This window comes from Geospiza fortis, unplaced genomic scaffold (genome assembly GCF_000277835.1).
Source record: "Geospiza fortis unplaced genomic scaffold, GeoFor_1.0 scaffold81, whole genome shotgun sequence".
Taxonomy (NCBI): domain Eukaryota; kingdom Metazoa; phylum Chordata; class Aves; order Passeriformes; family Thraupidae; genus Geospiza; species Geospiza fortis.
Window position 1 is genome coordinate 1,632,769 of NW_005054318.1, and position 19,553 is coordinate 1,652,321.

Genomic DNA, 19,553 nt, shown 5'->3' on the forward strand with positions numbered 1-19,553 from the left:
AGTTCTGAACTAGGGCGAAGTAGAAATGTGAAAACAGTAGCAGCGAGTTAAATGCCTGTAGCCCTAACTTCCCTTGGTTCACTTAAAGGGGGCCTGAACTCCCCTTTATTGAAGTAATTTTCTCATTCTTCCTTCCCGTTAACCCTCGTGGGCAGTAAGAATGAGAGGATAGTTTACAAAAGTTGCATCATACCTTTTCTCCTGAAGTCGTAATCAAAAGCTGTGTTCTCCTTTTCCCTTCTCCGGATTGTAAAAAACAAAGAATGCTGAATTTTTGTGTTGATATGAAACAGCCATGCACATAAACTCCCTTTAGAGGCATGGGGGTTTCATTTTGGGGAGTTTATGGTTTATTTTCAATAAGTATGGGGAGATCCTTTATTTTTATTCATCTTGGTCCCTCAGTTGGCAAAAAAAATGTGCGGGCAAAGTAAGTCGCTGGAGAGACAGGACTTGAGGAAAAGGGAGGGTGGGTAGGGCGTTGGAAATGTAACAAAAGTTTAGGGAAAAGGTATCGCTTTCAAAATGAAGCTGGACAAAAGTCTTGGTGCTGATTAAGTTCCATTATTAGTTCATTTCAAAGGAAAAGGTCCATTGTAGTTTTGAGAATCAAACTTTTGGAAACCTGCAAACCGCCCTGTGCTGATGGATGCAGTTCAAGAATATGCTTCTGGTCCCTGAAGTAAAAGCACAAGTCGTGAACAACGAGGGGTTCGGTGATCCTTGTTACAGCACAAAAGCACCTCGCTGCCTTCCGCACTGCGATTCCTGTTCGCGGGAGGGTCCCTGAACCAAGGAGCTTGCTTGGGGCGGGGGACAGGGAGATGTTTCCGTGGCCACAGGCCTGGTAGCACTTCCAGTTTCTACCTCTCCTGCTGTGCTTATGTTTCCCCTCGTTGCCTGGATGCGGCACCTCTTTCTTCTTTCTGAATGGGTGCTGGGGACGGTGCCGGCTGCCCCGGGCACCCGTGGGGCTGCGGCTCCAGGGGCGGAGTGCGGCTTTGATCTCGTGTAACCGCAGCCGCTCGGTCGCTGCAGGAAAAAGTAGAGCTGAGTTCAAGGTAGCAGGGGGCATGCAAAGTGCTTTAGAGGTGCGAGTTTTTATTAAAAAAACCCCTGTGTATCGAACACTTTGTTAAACCGTGCGTTGAATATTTTTATCCAGTTCGCAGCTGTCACCTGGGTAAGAGTGAGAACTTTTAAGTCTGGCAACAGCTGTCTGAGCTGGAAAAGGTTATAACATGGTGGTCTTCCCTAATGCTTTAAAATCAGAATTCAAATATAAATTACACTTTTTTTGAAGGTAAAATACAGTTTTGACAATGAAAGTTAAATTTAATTGCCTTCTGCCAAGCTTTAAAAAATTGTCCCAAACATGTCAGATTTTTTAGACATGTTAGTTAATGCCCCATTTAAGTATAGCTCTAACTTAGTCTTTCAGGTTCTTATGAGAAATATTTCTAAATCAATTAAGTAATCTCTGCTTTTAAGTTGCAGTGGGACAAATAGTAATAACTTTATGTGTAGGGTGGTGTTTTTTAGTTTGTGGGTTTGGTGGGGCTTTTTGTTTGTGTTTTGTGTGTTTTGGTTTTGTTGGGGTTTTTTGAAGGATGTAGCTTTTTGGAGGGGGAGAATGTTTCGTTCAAGAATAGTTTTATGTTACTGAAATCTTGCTATTTACTATATAAACTGTGTTCTCGTGCAGTGCAGTCCTGAAGGAATTTGCTATCAAACTTAAAATGGAGTCTCACAGCAATCTACTCCAGATGTTTTAGTAAGATAAGACTTCTGTCTACTTAATACATGTGTTATTCTTACATAACCATTTCTTTAGGCATTTTCCTATTCTTTGCTTATTTGTGTACTTTTAAATCATGCTTGTAATCAACTTTGCTCCTCACTGGAACAGTTTTATCACTGTCCTTGCTGTGTGCTTCTGCAAGTCCAGAGAGAACCAGGATTACTTTCTAAGATGTCTGCTGCTGATGCTGTGTGAACAGAGTGTGTCTCAAGCACAGTTCTGTCTGTGTGCTGCTGCTGTTTGTGATCAGTACATAAAAGTGTATCTACCAAAAGACAAGTTAAGAACATTTCTGGCAGAATTGTACTTGAGTTCCAGGTCTGATAAAGCTTGGTTAGCTCTGCAACACCCACTGCTGTTCCGTGTAGGAAGGAAAAAGAAACCTCCTGTTCCTCTCTCCATAATTGCAGTCGTGTTGCTTTGAAGTTTTGTTTCTTCCTGTAAACTTTCATATTGGGCACTGTGCACTTTCCAGAGACCGGAAGCAGGAACCCTGCGCTGGCAGAAATGGGATCAGAGTTCAGTAAACAGCATAGAAGCCAGTAGTATTGTTCTGGAGGGAGGGGCTGCTGCCTTCTGGCAGCAAGCTTCAGGGCTGCAGGCAGTGAGGCAATTGCTGCTGCTTAGCACGAGCATGAGGGGGATCTCTGGAATTGTGTGTTCACTGAACCAGATTGAGACTAGTTATTAAATTGGCTCATTTCTGTCAGTCTGATACTGGTACTGCTAGAGGCTCTGAAGTACCCTATTTTAAATTACTCTTCTTCAGTTTTTACTATTTCAATATGTTAATAAATCAAACCAAATCAGAATCTCCATCTTGTTTGGGGTTTCTTTTCCTTTCTTTTTTTTCCCCTTTGGAAACATGCCTAGGGAAAAATACTGGAAAAGTGAAAGGAAAATGAGTGTAGTAGTGCAAGGCAATTTCCCTCTTTCCCCTCATGAAAGGATATAAGCAAATTCTAAGTAGGAATTCTTGGTTTTGCCCAAGTCACTCTGAGTGCTTGGGGAAAACTTGACTTCATGTTCAGGCCTCCAGAGAGTTGAAGTGCTTACCTGATGAGGCATAAAGTGCGCGCTGTGGAGATAAAACTCACTAATTAAAAAGCTAATGCTTCTTAAGAGTTCCACAGTCTTTTGAGTTCTAATCATATGGTGAGCTAATATTTCTGTTACCAGTGTGTAATAAATGATGACTTTCTACTTGAGAATTTGAAATTTCAGCTATTTGAATTTTGATACAAGCTACACCAAACTATTAAACTTAGCTATTCCAGATATGAAAATGTAAAAACTATTACAAAACTAAATTAAGATTATTTTCATCTTAATGGGATTATTTTTAAAATAAGAACTTGAACATGCATTTTGCAAACTTTTTTTTTTGTTACTATTTTTGATTTCTTAGCAAAAAAGACCAGAATGAGGCTGCTGAGATTTCTGAGGTGTTACTTTAGGGTGCTGCAGTATCCACTGTGTGCTGTCTTGTCAGGCTTGGGGTGTTTTTGAGTTTGTTTTTTTGTTGTGGTTTTTTTTTTTTTTTGGAGGGGAAGATGTGATGGGTTTAATCCTCATATTATACTGAGGCATACATGAGTTACATTTTTTCTGACTTCTCTATGTAGACATTTGTGAACATACATTTGATTTGCAGCGAGTATTTACTTAAAATCTCTTAACAATGTTCTGTGATCCAAGCCATATTCTTGCTGCCTGTTACACCTATTATTTTGAAACTGGCCTTGTGGTCTTGCTGTTCTCAAGCTTCTGGGAAAGAATGGAAGTAGTTAAAATAGACGCTCTGGCTCTGTAGGTCTTGATCACATTTAACATAGGAGTTTCAATTAATTGCTCAGTGTTGTGATGGATTTGTAAACAGTAGTAATGGAGCGCTGGAAACTCTGAGGTGTTAATTGGTCACGGTTTTGGTTTGTTGTTTGTTTTTGTTTAGATTTGTTTTGGTTTGTAACTATTTTTATTTGGTCTCATTGATTCTAATAGATTGGATTTTGAATGACTCTTATTTTCTGTTTTACTTGGATACCATTTCAGGTTGAGAAAATAAACCTTAAATACTTGGAACTACACTCAGTAACTAGTGAAATTACCAAAGACTTCAGTACACTGAATTAGGATGCCAGATAAGATGAAAATAAAAAAGAAATTGACAGATGGAGAATTACAGTCTCAAAATTCTGAGGCATTCAAGTTCTTCAGTACTTCTATAGTAATTCAGGTGCTGCTTACTCCTTATCTCGAGGCAGGTAGCCTATCATGGCAGTCAAACTCATGACTATGTATAAAGAAGAAATGATTTAGTTGTAATTGAACGTGTACTTTTGTGCTTTATAAAGTAGAGATCAATATTTCAGCTGCCAGAGACATGAACCTTGACTTAGGCTTTTTGAAACAAGTGCAGTGCAGAAAGGTATTTTCCAACATACCCAGTTCACTCACTGAGAGGAGGAAATAGAGGGTTGAAAATGCAGAGAGCATTGAGAGCAGAAGGCCACAGTACAGAAGGATGGAGCAGGTGGGAGATGAAAGTGTTCCATATTTTTGACGAATAGTAAAGCAAAATAAGATTTGAAAACGAGGCAGGTGAGCAACTTGACAGTTTGCTCTTTAAGAAGTATCTTGTGAGGGTGAAAATAAATGCATTTCTTGGCTAAAGATATTGGTAGTTAAACAGAGTTCTTCACTGCCAGCTGTTTTGGCTGCAATGTTTTATATAAAACGCCTTATAGAAATACAAGCGGCTCAAAATAGCTGGAAATTCTAGTAAATTTGTGTAATACATGATGAGATGATTGCATTTCTACAAAGTGGAATGCACTTCCAACTTTAATTCCACTGAAGGGTTCTTTTAGCAGAAAGTGCAAGCAAGCTTATCACCATTTATCTGTAAACCCCAGGGGAAAAAGAAGAAAAAAACTAATAAAATCAGGGAGGGGAAAATAGTTATAGGAACTGTGAGTCTCAAAATTTTTACAAGATTCAGATTTTTTTTTCCCTTTCTGAAATCTTGAGTAATTGTACATAGACTTGCCACCATCATTGACTTCTGGAACCATGCCCATAGAAGAAGAAATACCTGGCAAATATTCTTAAGTTGTGAGAAACTACAAACCAGTTTTCTTTTTCTTTTGAGGCTAATTGGAAGGGATCCTGCTGCTGGTGGTGACAGTACTGAATACTGATTGGAACATGTCTGCAGCTAGAAAAGACCATCGTGAGGTGTTTTTTTGTGTTATGCAACCTTTGGCATGTGTCTCCAGATACTAGTAACAGAAACTACGTCCCTGTAAACCTTGGATACCTTAGAAATGCTGTCAAGGCAATTTTACAGAGGCTTCAGCTACTTCTGATTCTTTGAGCTCTTACTGAAGACATTTCTGGTGTGTACCAAAATGGGGCAACAGAAGGAGTCTTAAGTGGCAGCATGAGGGAGGAGAAAGACTGGCGAGCACACACTGTGGGGGTTGATCTTTGTGTGAAATTTTTTAACTTCCCCTATGGTTTTGTAGACCTTTCTGATAAGGACTGGTGAGGTTTTAATAAATGATCTGGGAAGCAGAGGAAGATCTCTCTAGCTCGTTAAAGCTGAAATGTGGCAGAAACCCAGTAATTTATTTGTTGTAGAAAGCAGAAATTCTTTCAAAATATTCCTCATTCTGTACCTTTATCTTCCTGACCTTTTTTAACTGTTTCCAGTTTTTCAGTTCACAAACCTGTACATTCATCAGGCAGCGTCAGCTTAATTAAGTTATTTGAATCCCTAGGAATCTTACCATCCCCTCAATTTGCAAAGTTATTCAGTGGTGATTCATTGAACCTAGCAAGTGCTCCACACTCTTTGGGTTGTTTTAGTCGTCATTTAATTAAATGAGTTTGAAATTTAACTGTAAGTTTGGCTCTTTTTTTTTCTTCTTCCACATACAGGCAAAGAGAAGAGTTTATTTTTAACTGAAATAAAGGATTATTAGTGGTCATTGAAAACATCTTAGCTGTTGCAAAGTAATTAACCTTGAGGTACCTGTGATCTCTCTCAGGTGGTGAACTTGCTGATGGGCATCTTGTTGACAGTAGAAGTGACTCATCCAAATATGGTGCCAACTGTTGACATCCAGTATGAAGTCATTGGAAATTACTATGCTTCTGAGAGAATGGCTGGTAGGTCTAGAGCTCTGCTGGCTGATGGGAATATAAAGCATGCACTACCATGGATTTGTCTTACACTAGGTTGTAATATATGCATACAACTGTTAATAAATATGGTTATCTTGTTTTCTGAATTTCTCTTCAAATATTCTGGTATTGAATTCTTCTACAAGAATAAAAAGAAAGCTTTAGGAGTTATTATTATAACTTCATTTTATACCCAAGCATCTTAAATGATGCGATTTCTTGGCCTTCTAATGCTTTGAATGTTGAAGTATGTGTGGGACATCTCTGATTCACTTTCTCCATAAACATTAATTATCTTTGCTGACTCAGGAAAACAAGCAGCAGAAAACAAGTTTAAAGACTTTTCTTCAGAATTTTTGGTCATCTTCATAGATCAGGAAATACCTTAGAGCTCCTGCATATGAATTTACTGAGAAGAAAACCATGATATCTTTTGAAGAAGAGAGGAACAATTGGGATGCCAAGTATTTGAGTGAAACCGAAGTGTTTCTCTAAGTTTCACCTGCAGAATAAATGAGAGAAAGCACCATGAGCAGAATTACGCCCACTTTTCACTCTTTTACTAAGTGTATATGTATACAGCTGAAATTGGTGTCAAGCTTTTTAATTATTCTATCTGTAAACTTGAGCATATGCTTTGCTTCTCTTGGTTTTAAATGTGCAGAAATGTGTAGTGTGGCACTTCTACCTCAGTCTGTAGTGTGGCAATCTACCTGAGTCTGTTGTATTACATGAAAAATTAGGGAGGGTCAGATTCAGTGAAGTTAAATAGTACAGCACAAAACTGGGTTTTGAGCATATTGGATTAATTGTTCATTCCCTGAATTGGGGATCTGTCAGTTCTGACCTGTGACTGTAACTCACATTTACTATTAATGAAATAAGATTGGGAGCAAGGACCAAATTCTTCATGAGGCTAAGATATTAAGTAAAATCACAGCAGATATTTGTAGAATGTCATGTAATCTGTTAAGGCTTTTGGGGTACTTGGTAGCCTTAAGCTTACATGCGTGAAAGATGCTTCTGAAGCTGAAGGTGCTTTCCTTACTCTTCAATGTAAAATCTGTCACATGCTTTTTAAAAAATTCTTACTCCTTATGTTTGGATCTGGGCTTGGAGGGCTTTGTGTGTGTGAAAGAACTTTACAGGTATTATTGTACTAGTGTATATTGTGAGTAATAACTCCTCAGAAGACAGCCACACTTGCTGGTGATTGCTGAGACTTATATCTGATAAACACAGTGCATTTCAGACATGGGGGGGCTCTTCCTTGATGCCATCTGTGTATGTAGATATTAATTGCAGAGTAGGAAGGGTTCTCAGATAATCTTTTTCAGGCAGGAGAGCAAAAAAATTTTGTCTTCAATACTGCTAAAACCCATTTATTTACCATGTCTATAGACTCTCAGGCTGTTTTCTTTGTCTTTAAAAAAGAACAAGTTTAATCTAACTTGTGGAAAGCAGCTCTGCTTCTGTAATCAGTAACTGTGATGCACAAGGAGAATCTTTATCATGCAGCTTCCATGAGTGTCCTGGATTTTGCTACAAATTGGTTTCTGTTCAACTGCCTTTTCTTGTAAATAGTGGGATACCTTCCACACAGTGATTTCCTGTTTTCCTTAGTGTTATTGAAGGAGCAGTGCTGCTCCCACTGCCAATGACCAAATTATGTAACCAAAGCATTTTCAAGTGTAAAGGTTGATAGTGTGTTAGCTTCACTTAAGATTCTGTCCAGTTGTAAAGTTAATCACTCACATACTTTCAGCACTGACACGTATTGCAAATCAGCATCATTATGGTGCATTACTGTCAAACTATGTCAAGCTTCTAATTGGTGTTCCTGGGCTTTGGTCAGGCTTTTGATTAAGGCAGAGGGATTTTTCCAAGTAGTTGTAGGTTTTCTTGAACCAGATCTTTTTTTGTTCTGAAGGATCTGAATTACTCTATTGTGCTGCTGGTAGTTGGCATGGATGAGTCAATTGAGAACAGATCGTAGTAATGGACAAAGCTTGGGTACCTGTCAGCTGCAGTGTGACAACTCCAGGAAATGACTGATTCTTACTGGTTTGTTTTTGTTTTGTTTTTTTTTTTTTTTATGCAGAAAATGCCTGTGTTCTGTTTGCTATCTCCCTCCTCATGTTCACAATCAGTGCAATGATGGTGTATGGTGCCATTGCTGTAAGTATATTTATAATCCATGGTTTGAGAGTTGCTACTTGATTTTTTTTTAAACTAAATAATTTACATGCTGCTCCTTTTTTCTATTTCTTAGCATCGTGTAGGCTGGCTGATCCCATTTTTCTGTTACCAACTCTTTGACTTTGTGCTCAGTTGTCTGGTTGCCATCAGCTCTCTAACCTACTTGCCCAGAATCAAGGATTACCTGGATCAGTTGGTAAGTATTCAGCTCAAATTGATATTTTACATTTGAAATTAAAGGTTTTTTTAATTGGATCAGTGACTGAGCTACACTTCCCTTTGCATAAGAAAAAGGAATTCAGCCTGCAGCAGCCAGAGGTGGTTATTTGTGGGCATGGTAGCTTACCAGAGGTGGAAGAGTTAAAGTTGCAATTGATCCTTAGAAGGAAAGCCAGGGAGAGTAAGGAAAGAATTGTGATGGGAACTACTGGTTTAAACTGTGTTGGCTACAATTGGACTTGGAAGTGTGTTCTTTAACACACTTAACTGTGCCTTTTAAGCAGTGGGGCTCAGTGGCACATTTGCTGCTGCAGATTAAAAATGTGTTGACCCTTATCTGGTAGGGGACTGGAAGAGAAGTATAGGTAAGGACTGTAGAAGTGTAGGTAAGGGTTCCCACAGCATTACACATGGAATCTGAGCTTTCCTTTTTCCATTCTATGTGTCTCTTCTCAAGTTGCAACAACACTTTCTAAGGGAACTGCAGTGGAGTTCTCACTAACACTGCCTGCGTTATAATTGCAAGAAGAGTCAATGCATAGAATGTACTGTCTGCATTGACAGACCATGAGCTCTGTCTGGCTGGTGCTGTGATTTGTTCAAGTAGATGTTTAAAAGCAAGTCCTTTTTTAAAACAGATAAAATCTTAGATTGGTGTTTGAGAGAGGCTTTGTTACTGTGGTCAGGGAAGGAAAAGAGACAGTTTGCAGAAGTTCTGTTTCAGCTCCCCTGAGTTTGGGGGTGACATCTTACACTGCACACCAGTGTGTTACAGGTTGGACTGACAGGATGTAATTAACAGTAAGTCATTAAAGAGTTGTAGAGGACCATGAGTACAAATACTGTCCTGCACCTGTGAAGAAGAATCTGTGTTGGCATGAAACTGATGAAGTGACTGGGGACACAGACTGTACTGTAGTGATGTGTTCTTGTGGGACAGAGACAGGATAAATACTGTCCTTTGTGGGAGGATAAAGAGGAAATTTGTTAGAAATGGAACTTTTTGTTTCAGGGGAGTAGTTTACACAAGGGTTTGTTTCATTTGGTGTGAAGTTCGGATGTTTTTCTATGATATTTGATTGTGCAGTGTTCATTCTTATCTCTTCCCTTTCTCTCCCTTCCCCCCTGTTTGTTTTTTTTTTCACTAGCCGGATTTTCCTTACAAAGAGGATCTCCTTTCTTTGGACTCCAGCTGTCTCTTGTTTATTGTTCTGGTGTTCTTTGTATTATTTATCATTTTAAAGGTAAGTTAAAACTTAATCATGTGTCTGTTGCAAGAGTTAATAAATATTAAGATGGTGTCAATCTGAGTTAATTCTCAATGCTGAATTCAGAACCCAGCTGCTTTCTTAATGCTAAGGTAAGAACTTCTTTGAGCACAATTGTTGGGATGTTCAGTTCCAGTATGACTTAGGTCTAATCTGGTGTGTACTGGTGTCTTCAGCTAACTTGTGTGTGTGCAGTGGGGTGTGCTTATTCAGCTCTGCCCTTCCTAAGTAGAAAGGAGGAATGCAAAAAGACTTTTCGTCTATGTAGAGATAATTTTAATATTTGTAATTAAGCTTGTAGTGAAATAATACTGAGTTAATGTATACAAGTTTCTAAACAAAATGTTTAAAATCTCTCACTGTGTCTAACAAACCAGAATGCAAGTTTTGGAAGGAAGATGATGGAAGGAAGAAATGTATAAGTTAATTCTAGACCTGCATCTTCCTCCCTTCTGAAGGGTGATAGTAGCAGGCAGTTTCTTTCTGAAGATCTAAATAATGAGGCATTCATTTGCGTTATAAAAACTCTTATGTAGACAAAGCATATTAGAGAAATGCATTTATAATATACATTGGCCATGATACTGTTCCTTTATTGCATTCAGGTTGCATTTAAGAAAAAAAAAAAGAAAAATAATTCTACTGATTTTCTATACTTTTTCCAAGAGGAATGTTTAACTGGGGAGAGTGAAAGCCTAATACAGTAGATAGCACTTGTGTATTGATTGGGAAATTTGGTACCTCTTGTACAACAGTGCTAACTTGTCAGTGAGATATTTGGAGAGGTTAATGTTACATAAATTAGTAATTAAAAACCCCTAATCCTCATCATATCATGATAATGTTTATGCAGCAGTCAGTGTTGACTCAAAGTTCAGGATTCGCTGCTCTGCCCTCTCCCTGCTGCCTCAGTTGTGTTTCTGAGCCCTCTTCTTAACACTGGCAGTTAGTTGGAGCAATAGTGCTAACTGGGAGATGAGTGGGATTCTGCTGTTGGCCTCTCCTCCTCCTCCTGGCAGGCTTAGACTGAGATCCACAGAAGCATAAGCCAGTTGCGGATTAATTTGATTAGCACTGCTGAGGCAGACAGAGATTACTTGAATGGATCTGTGAATTCTTTTACTAAAACCTGTGTGGTGCATCCTCTATGAGTCACTGTGAATGCAAAGCTAAATGGAGAGCAACATAGGTATGTGGCCAGGTCTGTGAAATAGCAACCATTCCTCAGATACGTGTTGTCTAAGTTGATGTATGCTCCTCTTTATCATAGGAATGTCATACAACATCTAATTTCTGAATCAGCCAATGCTTATGAGGTGTTTAAAAGAAAAATCTCTCTTCTTTCAGGCATATCTAATTAACTGTGTATGGAACTGCTATAAATACATCATCAGCAGAAATTTGCCAGAGATTGCTGTGTACCCTGCTTTTGAAGCTCCTCCACAGGTAAAATCTCATTTTAAGTTAAAAGGAAGCCATATCATTAATTTTGAAGTAGAAAAATCATCACATCCATGTATGTTTCCAAGCCTTGTCCAGCTTTCTGAAGAAAGACTGGAAAGATAAAAAATTGTAAAGCAGGTAATTTTGTGGTGAGTTATTTCTTAGCTAAATTCTGAGTGCCTAAAAACAGAGTCTTTAGAGGGAAGTCTTTGAATGTTTTTCTTGTGGTAGAGGGAAACTTTGCACCAGTCCAAACCTTCCTTGCTGCTTTGCAAAGACAGGATGCAGTGGGGTGTGGAATAAAGGACCAAGGGTTAGGCTCAGCAGAGCAGTAAACTGCTCCTGCACCTTCTTTCACTTCCTCATTTGCTTACTAGGAACAGCAGTAAATTCTTAAAATAACTTTGCCTGGAACAGAGGATTAAGTTGCTGATGAGCCATGTATGCTTTTGTTCTCTTTTGTTCTTTTTTTTTTTCCCATTTGAAATATCCTGCATTAATCACTTCAAAATGTCTTCTCCTTAGTATGTTCTGCCAACCTATGAAATGGCAGTGAAGATGCCTGAGAAGGAACCTCCACCTCCCTACATACCTGCCTGAAGCAATTTTTATGTTCATTAACATCTGTACCAGCTTCCTGGGGGTTTTGTCTTTTAATCTTGCAAAACTGCTTAAGTAATAGAAATATTCAGGGCTTTAGGAGCAAACTGTTCTGTTTAAAATATGTTTGATATAAACTTACTAAGCAACACACATCTGAGAGTGATTTCATTTGCTTTAATTTTTGTTCTCCCTAATGCTCTTAAACATTTTATTGCCTTAGGGCCTTACACCTGCAAGAACTTACGCATGTGACTAACTTGTGGCTTTTAATAATACCAATTGAGCCACTCTGATTGAAGTTAGCTGTGATTATAAGTGTCTGCAGGATTATGCCCTTAATTTATATTAATTTTTTGTAAAGTAGTTCATAAAGACAATCTGATCGTGCAGCAAAATGACAGTTTGCCTTTATCCATTTTTTGGGAGGAGAAGGGTTTGAATGTGGTATATATGTGACTTTTTTACTTTGCACTTTTCTCATATGTTATCTTACCTTTTATTGTGGTTTTTTTGGTTATCCTTTGTCTTGAAACAGTATTTTTGAGGAACAAGTGAGGGTGGCACAGGAGTTCTATTACAACGAGCTGGGAATGCAAGAAAAATAAATAGAAATGTGGAAGATGGTTGCATGCTTCTAATCTTCTATGTATTTTCCTCTTTGTGATAAATGATACTTAAATAAATCTTTTACAAAATGTTTACCAGTAGTGTTGGTTGATCTTTTTGGTGACTTTTTTGTTGAACTGCTTCAGTGTCCTGCAGACAGTCCAGCATACTTAGTTGCAGGTTTAGTGTTGATCCATGCTTCAGTAGAAGTCCTTATGTGGCTGGAGAACTTGGATTCTCTCTAACACACAGTCCTGTGTTAAAGCCTTTGCAGTTCAAGTACTTGGGTGACTTCCCCTTGTCTGATTGGTACTTACCCATGAACTGGGAAAAGGGAATTGTACTGGAGGCTTTGAGCCCTTGGGGAAATCTGATGTCTGTCCTGCATTAAAAGCAGGACATACACCCAGTAGGACTGCAACATTTACATTGGAAAATGTCCAGAGTTGTTTGAGATATGCCATAACTTAGTGATGGTCTTCTACAATCAACAACAAAAAAAAAACCAACAAAAAACAAAAAACCAAGGTACAAAAAACTTTTCACTCTTCCTCTTTTGTAGCAAGAGCTGTAAAGAGGTAAAAGATTATTTAATGATTTAGTATGGCTGAAGAAATAAAACACTTTACTGCTTTGGAAGAGAAGAGGTATCTGGTGTTAAATTCTGGGAAAATGGATTCAGATTGTTGCAGCATATAATGTCTGGGGTTATTCCTGTATTTTCAATATGTATCTCTGTACACATTTAAAAATGCTCTGTTAGGGCTGTGCTACCAGCAGTAGTTTCCCTTTTTAATTAACTCAGGTGCCACCTGTGAGAGCACTTTGGAGTACAGTGGTCTCAGAGCCTCTCTGCCCCGTTCTGGCAGTGCTGTCCTGGTGGTTACCCCGAGGGGGTACCCAGGGTAGGGCAGTGCTGCCAACAGCTGCACCCTTTTTTCCAGATTCTGAGGAGCTGCATTGGATCTGAACTCCCACAGAGGCTCCTAACCCAGGGCACCTTTAGATGCTGCCACAGACTGCTTCAGTGTGACTCTGGAGTGGGGAGTGAGTGTGTGAAAGACCACTGTGGTTTCATGTGGTATAAGAAACAGCTGAAACTGGGTGCTGCTCAAACATGGATTGCAGCACACACTGCTCTGGGTCTCTGCAGTGAGGGAGTGTCTGTGTGCGTGTGTGTGTGTATGTGTGTTTGATCATGAGTGGGCAAAGAGCTCCTGCCAAGGGCTGTTTACTGAGACTGTCCTAGTGAGTGGCTGTGTGTGAGCAGTACTTGACAGCAGCAGGCACTGCCTGAAATTTGTCTGGGGTGTGTGTGCATGTGCTCTTGCTCAAAAAAGCTGCAGTGTCTTCTGAGAGAGAAAAGCCATTATACTCCCCTGGAGCCCTGCCCTGTGGCTTTCTCCTGCTTCAAGGGTGGTGGTCCCTCTTTGCTGCTACCGTTTGCAGCCTTTGAGAATGTGATGGTGGCCTCTTCTACTGTGCTTTTGTGCTAGAACTTGCTGAAGTGAGTCAGTGCCTGCCTGATACTGTACAGCTGGGGGAGTGGTGGTTTCTCTTGTAAATCACGGCTTCCTGTTCCCCTGATGGAGGTGATGGGAGAGAAGATGATCCTGCATGTGAAAAACGCCAGTCACTTGTTTTTAGAACTTTAAAAGTTTAATAGTAATAAAATGGTTATAAAAATAGTAATATAATTAGAGTAATAAAAATTTGAACAATTGGGATTAGGACAATACGAGACAATAAAAAACAAAGAGTTACGGACAGTCTGGGTACCTCTTTCTGGGCAAAATAAGCCCGAAAAAGGACACACTTTAACAGAGGATTAACCCTTAAAAGCAATAGCCTGTTGCATATTCATACATCTCATACATGATGCATAAATTCCATTCAAACAAAGGATTCCGTCTGGTCAGTGTCAACTTCTTCCTCTTACTCCTGACGGCGTCTACATGGCTGAGCGAGGCGGGAAGAAGTTCGTTTCTTCTGATAAGTGAGCAATAAATTCTTTTTCTCTGAAAGATTTAGGTGTCCTGTGGCTGCTATCTCGGTGTGGGTCCCCTCTCTAAAAAAAGTATCTTACATAGCATGGTTTCTATTTTAACATTATGTTATAACCTAAAATTACATTTAACACGCTACTTAAGAAAATTAATACATGCATAACTTTCTAACATAACACATATAATATTCATTTTAATATTTGCGAAAAGTCAATAATAAAATACACATTTTTAACACTGCAGTACAACGAGATACAGATTTGGCAAAAGCGTCTTCTAACGCCCTGTGCTGGAGATCAGGGTGCCTTTGTGCTTTCCCAAAAGCTCACTGCAGCTTCCTGCAGGAACTGGCCAAAATGTCCTCGGCCACATTTGGCAACAGAGCGGGCAGTTCCTTGTGCCTCGGTGATCACATTAGGAACTTTTCTCCCGTTCTTTGCAACTACTGTCCCGGAGACTGAAATGCAAAATTAGCCTGGAAGGAAGAACGGTGTCTCAGCTCCCCCTGCGCCGAGGTTCGAGCCCTGCCGCACGTTCCCAACGAGGAGCTCTGATCCTCGCCCCGTCCCTCTCCGTCGGGGCGGGGGAGCGAGGGCCCCCGGCCCGCCCTGCGGAGGAGGCGGCGGGGGCGGCCGATGCCCCCTCGCTGTCTCGTCCCCCTTCCCGCTCCCGGCAGCTTTAAAAGCGCAGGTACCGCGCCGGGACCGGCCCGGCCCGCCCCGCGCTCCTGCTGCTGCCCCGCGTTCCTGCTGCCGCCCCGCTGCCGCTCCGCGCCTCTAAACCCCGCGTAGCTCTCCCCTACCTATGCTCATTGCTCGAAACTTCTTTATTTCAGGCTCGTGGAAGGACCAGGTTACTGAAAAGGTTTTTTTTCCTTTTCAGTCTAAAAAAGGGAAGTTTTCTACCTACAAATACTGCACTGGCTCACTGGCTCTTTTTTCTTTCTTTTCTTTCTTTTTTTTTTTTTTTACAAACCTTTCTTTTTTTTTTTTTTTACAAACCTTTCTTTTTTTTTTTTTTTACAAACCTTTCTTTTTTTTTTTTTTTGACAAGCCTTGCTTGTCTTTTTTTTTTTCTTTTTCGTGTCTTAAGCTATGCATGCATGCACTAACATTTCCTCGTGTATTTGCAACTTCCCAAAGGCAAAACTGAGTTACAGGATGAACATAGAATTATATAGAATATAGCTGGGTGGGATCCTAGATTTGTCTGATCTATTACTCCATCCAAAGGCAAAATTAACTATGCTGCTGTGCTTCCTGAGGAAATTTGTGCAATTTCATTTTTTCCCTCTCTTTTCACTTAATTAGAGAAAAAAGTTTCCAGTGCCGTGGGGGGGAGGGGGGAGGGGAAGTGCTGTTTTCACCTGTACTTTTAAGATACTTGTGAAGATGTTTTTAAATTTCAGCTGGAATGGAATAATAAAAGTCACCTTGATAGTAGCCAGGAGAGGTGTGTCAGGTTCCCAAAACAGCCCTCAAGGTGTGAATTTAAACTGAACACCTCATATTTTGCTATTTAATGCACTGGTGAGCCAGGATGTCTTTTATAGAAATACTCTTGTTGTGGATTGTCCATTTTTTAGCTGCAAATCCAACCTTGATGGTATAAATTAAGTACATGGTACTGTCTGTGTCAGGATGTGGTATCAGGACAGGGAGGGGGCATTTCAGTTGCCTGCTGTCACTGTCTTGATTGGTTTGTGTCTTCCTAGAAGTGATGTTTGTCTCTGATCTAAGCTATGGCTTTTCTGCTTCTGTCTAAATTTACATGGCAGTGAGGAATTTTGGAAATGTGTGTGTAAATGTTTATTTTTACATATAAAATTATTTCATGAGTAATTTCATTTTTCTCTCTCTGCTCTAGAAGCCATAAACAATAACAATTTCCAAATAAGCCTTTTTACAACATCATTTGTGTCTTTTTTCTTGTTGGCCTTTATTTGCTCTTGTTGTGTATTTTGGATCGTGACTTATAAACAAGAAATAATTCCTGATTAGCAGTTTATGTTGTTACTATCCAAAAATATATTACAATCCATTCCCTATATGATCTAGTCAGATGTTTTGCCATTTTTTTTCTTTATCTTATAAAAACTGGAATTCAAGCTTTATGAAAATAAACAGTAAATACATTTATATATAATTGTTTCCTCTCTTTGTTGGCTGTTGCATGAAAACCAACACCCTTTGTTTCAAGGATAGAAATGTTAGACATTTTGAGCGCTCAAAGGTGCACCTATCTATTAATGCTTAGAAAAACCCAGTTATTTATTATTTGTCAAAATTAATATGTACGGCTCTCTAATATGTTGCTCACTATGATTTGAAGCCTCTTCATAAAGAATCAACAAGCATTATCTGGCAGGAGTAGTTTGCCATGACAGCACTCGCTGCACTTGGGTGAAGCTCCTGTCCCGTGTAGGAGGTGACTGAAGCATTTTCCTTCCCTCTTGGCAGACACTGCCTGTAAGAACCGGCCTCTAGACCTCCTCTTCATCGTAGACAGCTCCCGCAGTGTGCGACCCGAAGAGTTTGAGAAAGTGAAACTCTTCCTGTCAGAAATGATCGATACCCTGGATGTCGGTGAAAAAACAACACGTGTGGCCGTCATGAACTACGCCAGCACCGTCAAGGTGGAGTTTCCCCTCCGGACCCACTTTGACAAAGCCTCTCTGAAGGAGGCTGTGTCCCGCATTGAGCCCTTGTCTGCTGGCACCATGACCGGCCTTGCCATCCAAACTGCCATGGAAGAAGTCTTCACTGAAGAAATGGGTGCCCGGCCAGCAACATTCAACATCCCCAGGGTGGTCATTGTAGTGACGGACGGCCGGCCACAGGACCAGGTCCAAGGTGTGGCGGCGAGCGCGCGGATGGCCGGCATCGAGATCTACGCGGTCGGGGTGGGCCAGGCAGACGTGCAGTCCCTGAGGATGATGGCCAGCGAGCCCCTGGATGAACACATCTTCTATGTGGAGACCTACGGCGTGATCGAAAAGCTGACATCCAGATTCAGGGAGACTTTCTGTGGTAAGGGGAGCAGTCCAAGAGAGCAGTGTAACTTGGCTCTTTTCGACTGCTGCTGCGGTTCCACTCCTTAAGAAAGATGTTTTTCAGAAGTGTTATGTGTCACATCTAAATATTTCCTTTACCATCCATTGGGCAAACAAGCCAATCCTCTTTTTCAGTGGAGGCCAAGTAACAGCCTTTCATTTTGAATAGTGACCTTAGTGTAGGTGACAGACCTGACTCGAGTAGACCTCCTTGTGCAGTTGGTCAGATTTAGAGAGAAAGAGAAATCACAGCAATCTGGACAAGGTTTGACTGTATATATTTACTGAATTACTGAAGGTACACCAGAGCTGTGCAGGCTGCTCATTTCTTTTCCCATCTCACTGGGAAGCAAGGAGGGTGGGAGTGTGGAGCTGAAGGGATTCCCGATAGGTTCAGAGTAGGACAATCGGTGTGGCAGGTAAGCCACCACACTGGCTTGAGCAATGTGGTGCAGGATAAAGTGCACAGATGCAGCAGCAGGTCATCTCAGGACAGGCTTTCACTCTTTAGGCACTGCTGGGCTTTTCCAGTGTGCCAGGCTCACATCTCCCTCTGTTTCTCTGCAACTTGATTTAGACAAGGAACTGTGGGATGGGATTAATTAGCTTTGCTTTTTCAGGGCTGATCTTATAAAAATGCTGTATGTATTTGGTTTAGGCTAGAACTCCACTAACAATGCTAGGCCAGAGTGGGCTGTTACTGTCATTTACAGGGAAGAAAGGTCATCTGGAGTATTTAGAACTGCCTATAGATAGCTGTGACACAGCTCTACTCACAAAAACCAAATGACAACTTTCTGACAATTAAGAAACTTGTGCAAAGTAGATTTTTCTAGTGAATTTCTAAGAAATTTACTTTAAAATAAATCTCCAGCAAATAATAGATAAAATAGGTATAAATGACATTGTAAAAGAATTAAAATATTGGCCACTTCCTTGGGAACTTGGTTGGCAGTGTGTTACTTTTGTTATTTCAGAGCCTTACTAAAAATTGCCACACTTTTTGTGTGTTTAAAGTGAATAAACCTCTTTCTCTAGGTATGAAGTAAACATGTAAGACCATCTGCAGACAGGATACTTTGCCAATAATTAGCATAGGAAATGCCTTGAGGTTTGGCTTGACAGCACGTTGTGCTGCTGGTGTGACCAGACCCTCACAAGTGCCCACCTGGCTGGACAGGTACGTGTGCTGTGAACACAGCACTCGTGCCCACCTATGTTCTCACCAAAGCAAGCCCTTTCATAGCAGCAAAGAAAAATCTCTTATTCTTAGGAATAAACTGTTCATTGTGCTGAAGCATAGAAATTAGGCCCCTGCAAGGCTGGAGGGTAAATCAGAGAGCTCACACATGTACACTTCCAGTGGAACTCTGAGTTGCCTGCGTGCAGTTTGCCAGAATCTGGGATTCATGAAAATAACAGGGTGAAGGAAACAGTCTTTAAAAAGACTCCTATAAACCAAATGAATCTAAGAGGATCTTGTAAGACAGTGTGGTAAACTGGGTCTCTTTGCAGCTCCAGAGTGCTTTTTGGTCAGAAATCTGGACTCACCAGTGGCAATTAGCATTTTCTTTTGCTTTGACCAAGGCAATTAATTTATTTGCAGAGTGAACTGAAAACAGGGAGATTAATGTTCAGGGGAAAAATAGTTGGCTAAGACCAAGTTCTTGATGCACTGAGAGCATAATTCAGCATGAAGCCATCCCAGAGATGGAAAAGTCTTAGCCTTGAGTAGCTGTCCAAGTCAGTGGACGTTTGACTTTCCTACCACAAAAATCTGACCATTTGAGTCTGAACTTCTCAGTTATGCTTGAAAAGATCACCCAGAGATTTTTGTTCATGTAAAATGTAAAGACAAGACAACTCTATCAGCCTTTTTAGCAGAATTCTAAATCATCCTTGTTTTAGAAAATGGGAATGTTGCCATTTTGTTGCCACAAAATTGCCTTGTTTTCAGAAACACATGAGAAGATTTAAGCACTCTTACTTCTGATTTTTTATCTCACCGGTATTGCTTTGGAAATTGATTTAACCAGTAGTCCATACCCACAATAATTAATAACTACAAATCTAAGTAAAAATCTCAGGTAAAACCTTCCCTTCCCTTCCCTTCCCTTCCCTTCCCTTCCCTTCCCTTCCCTTCCCTTCCCTTCCCTTCCCTTCCCTTC

At 40.3% G+C, this 19,553-nt stretch overlaps 2 protein-coding genes across 2 annotated transcripts in view; both read left to right on the forward strand.

Moving 5' to 3' along the window:
* Window positions 1-4,822: 4,822 nt before the first annotated feature.
* On the forward strand, window positions 4,823-12,422 carry LAPTM4A (lysosomal protein transmembrane 4 alpha). The gene is made up of 7 exons (XM_005420277.3): window positions 4,823-5,038; window positions 5,854-5,974; window positions 8,091-8,167; window positions 8,262-8,384; window positions 9,556-9,651; window positions 11,023-11,121; window positions 11,644-12,422. The coding sequence occupies exons 1-7, from the start codon at window positions 5,009-5,011 to the stop codon at window positions 11,716-11,718; spliced, it is 621 nt and encodes a 206-aa protein (XP_005420334.2). The 5' UTR covers window positions 4,823-5,008; the 3' UTR covers window positions 11,719-12,422.
* A 2,546-nt stretch (window positions 12,423-14,968) lies between these two features.
* The window catches only part of MATN3 (matrilin 3), a 14,234-nt gene continuing 9,649 nt past the window's right edge, over window positions 14,969-19,553 (forward strand). The window contains exons 1-2 of the mRNA XM_031056432.1: window positions 14,969-15,023; window positions 16,793-17,362. Of these exons, the coding sequence (XP_030912292.1) occupies window positions 14,969-15,023; window positions 16,793-17,362 (625 nt within the window). The remainder of the gene's footprint in view (window positions 15,024-16,792; window positions 17,363-19,553) is intronic.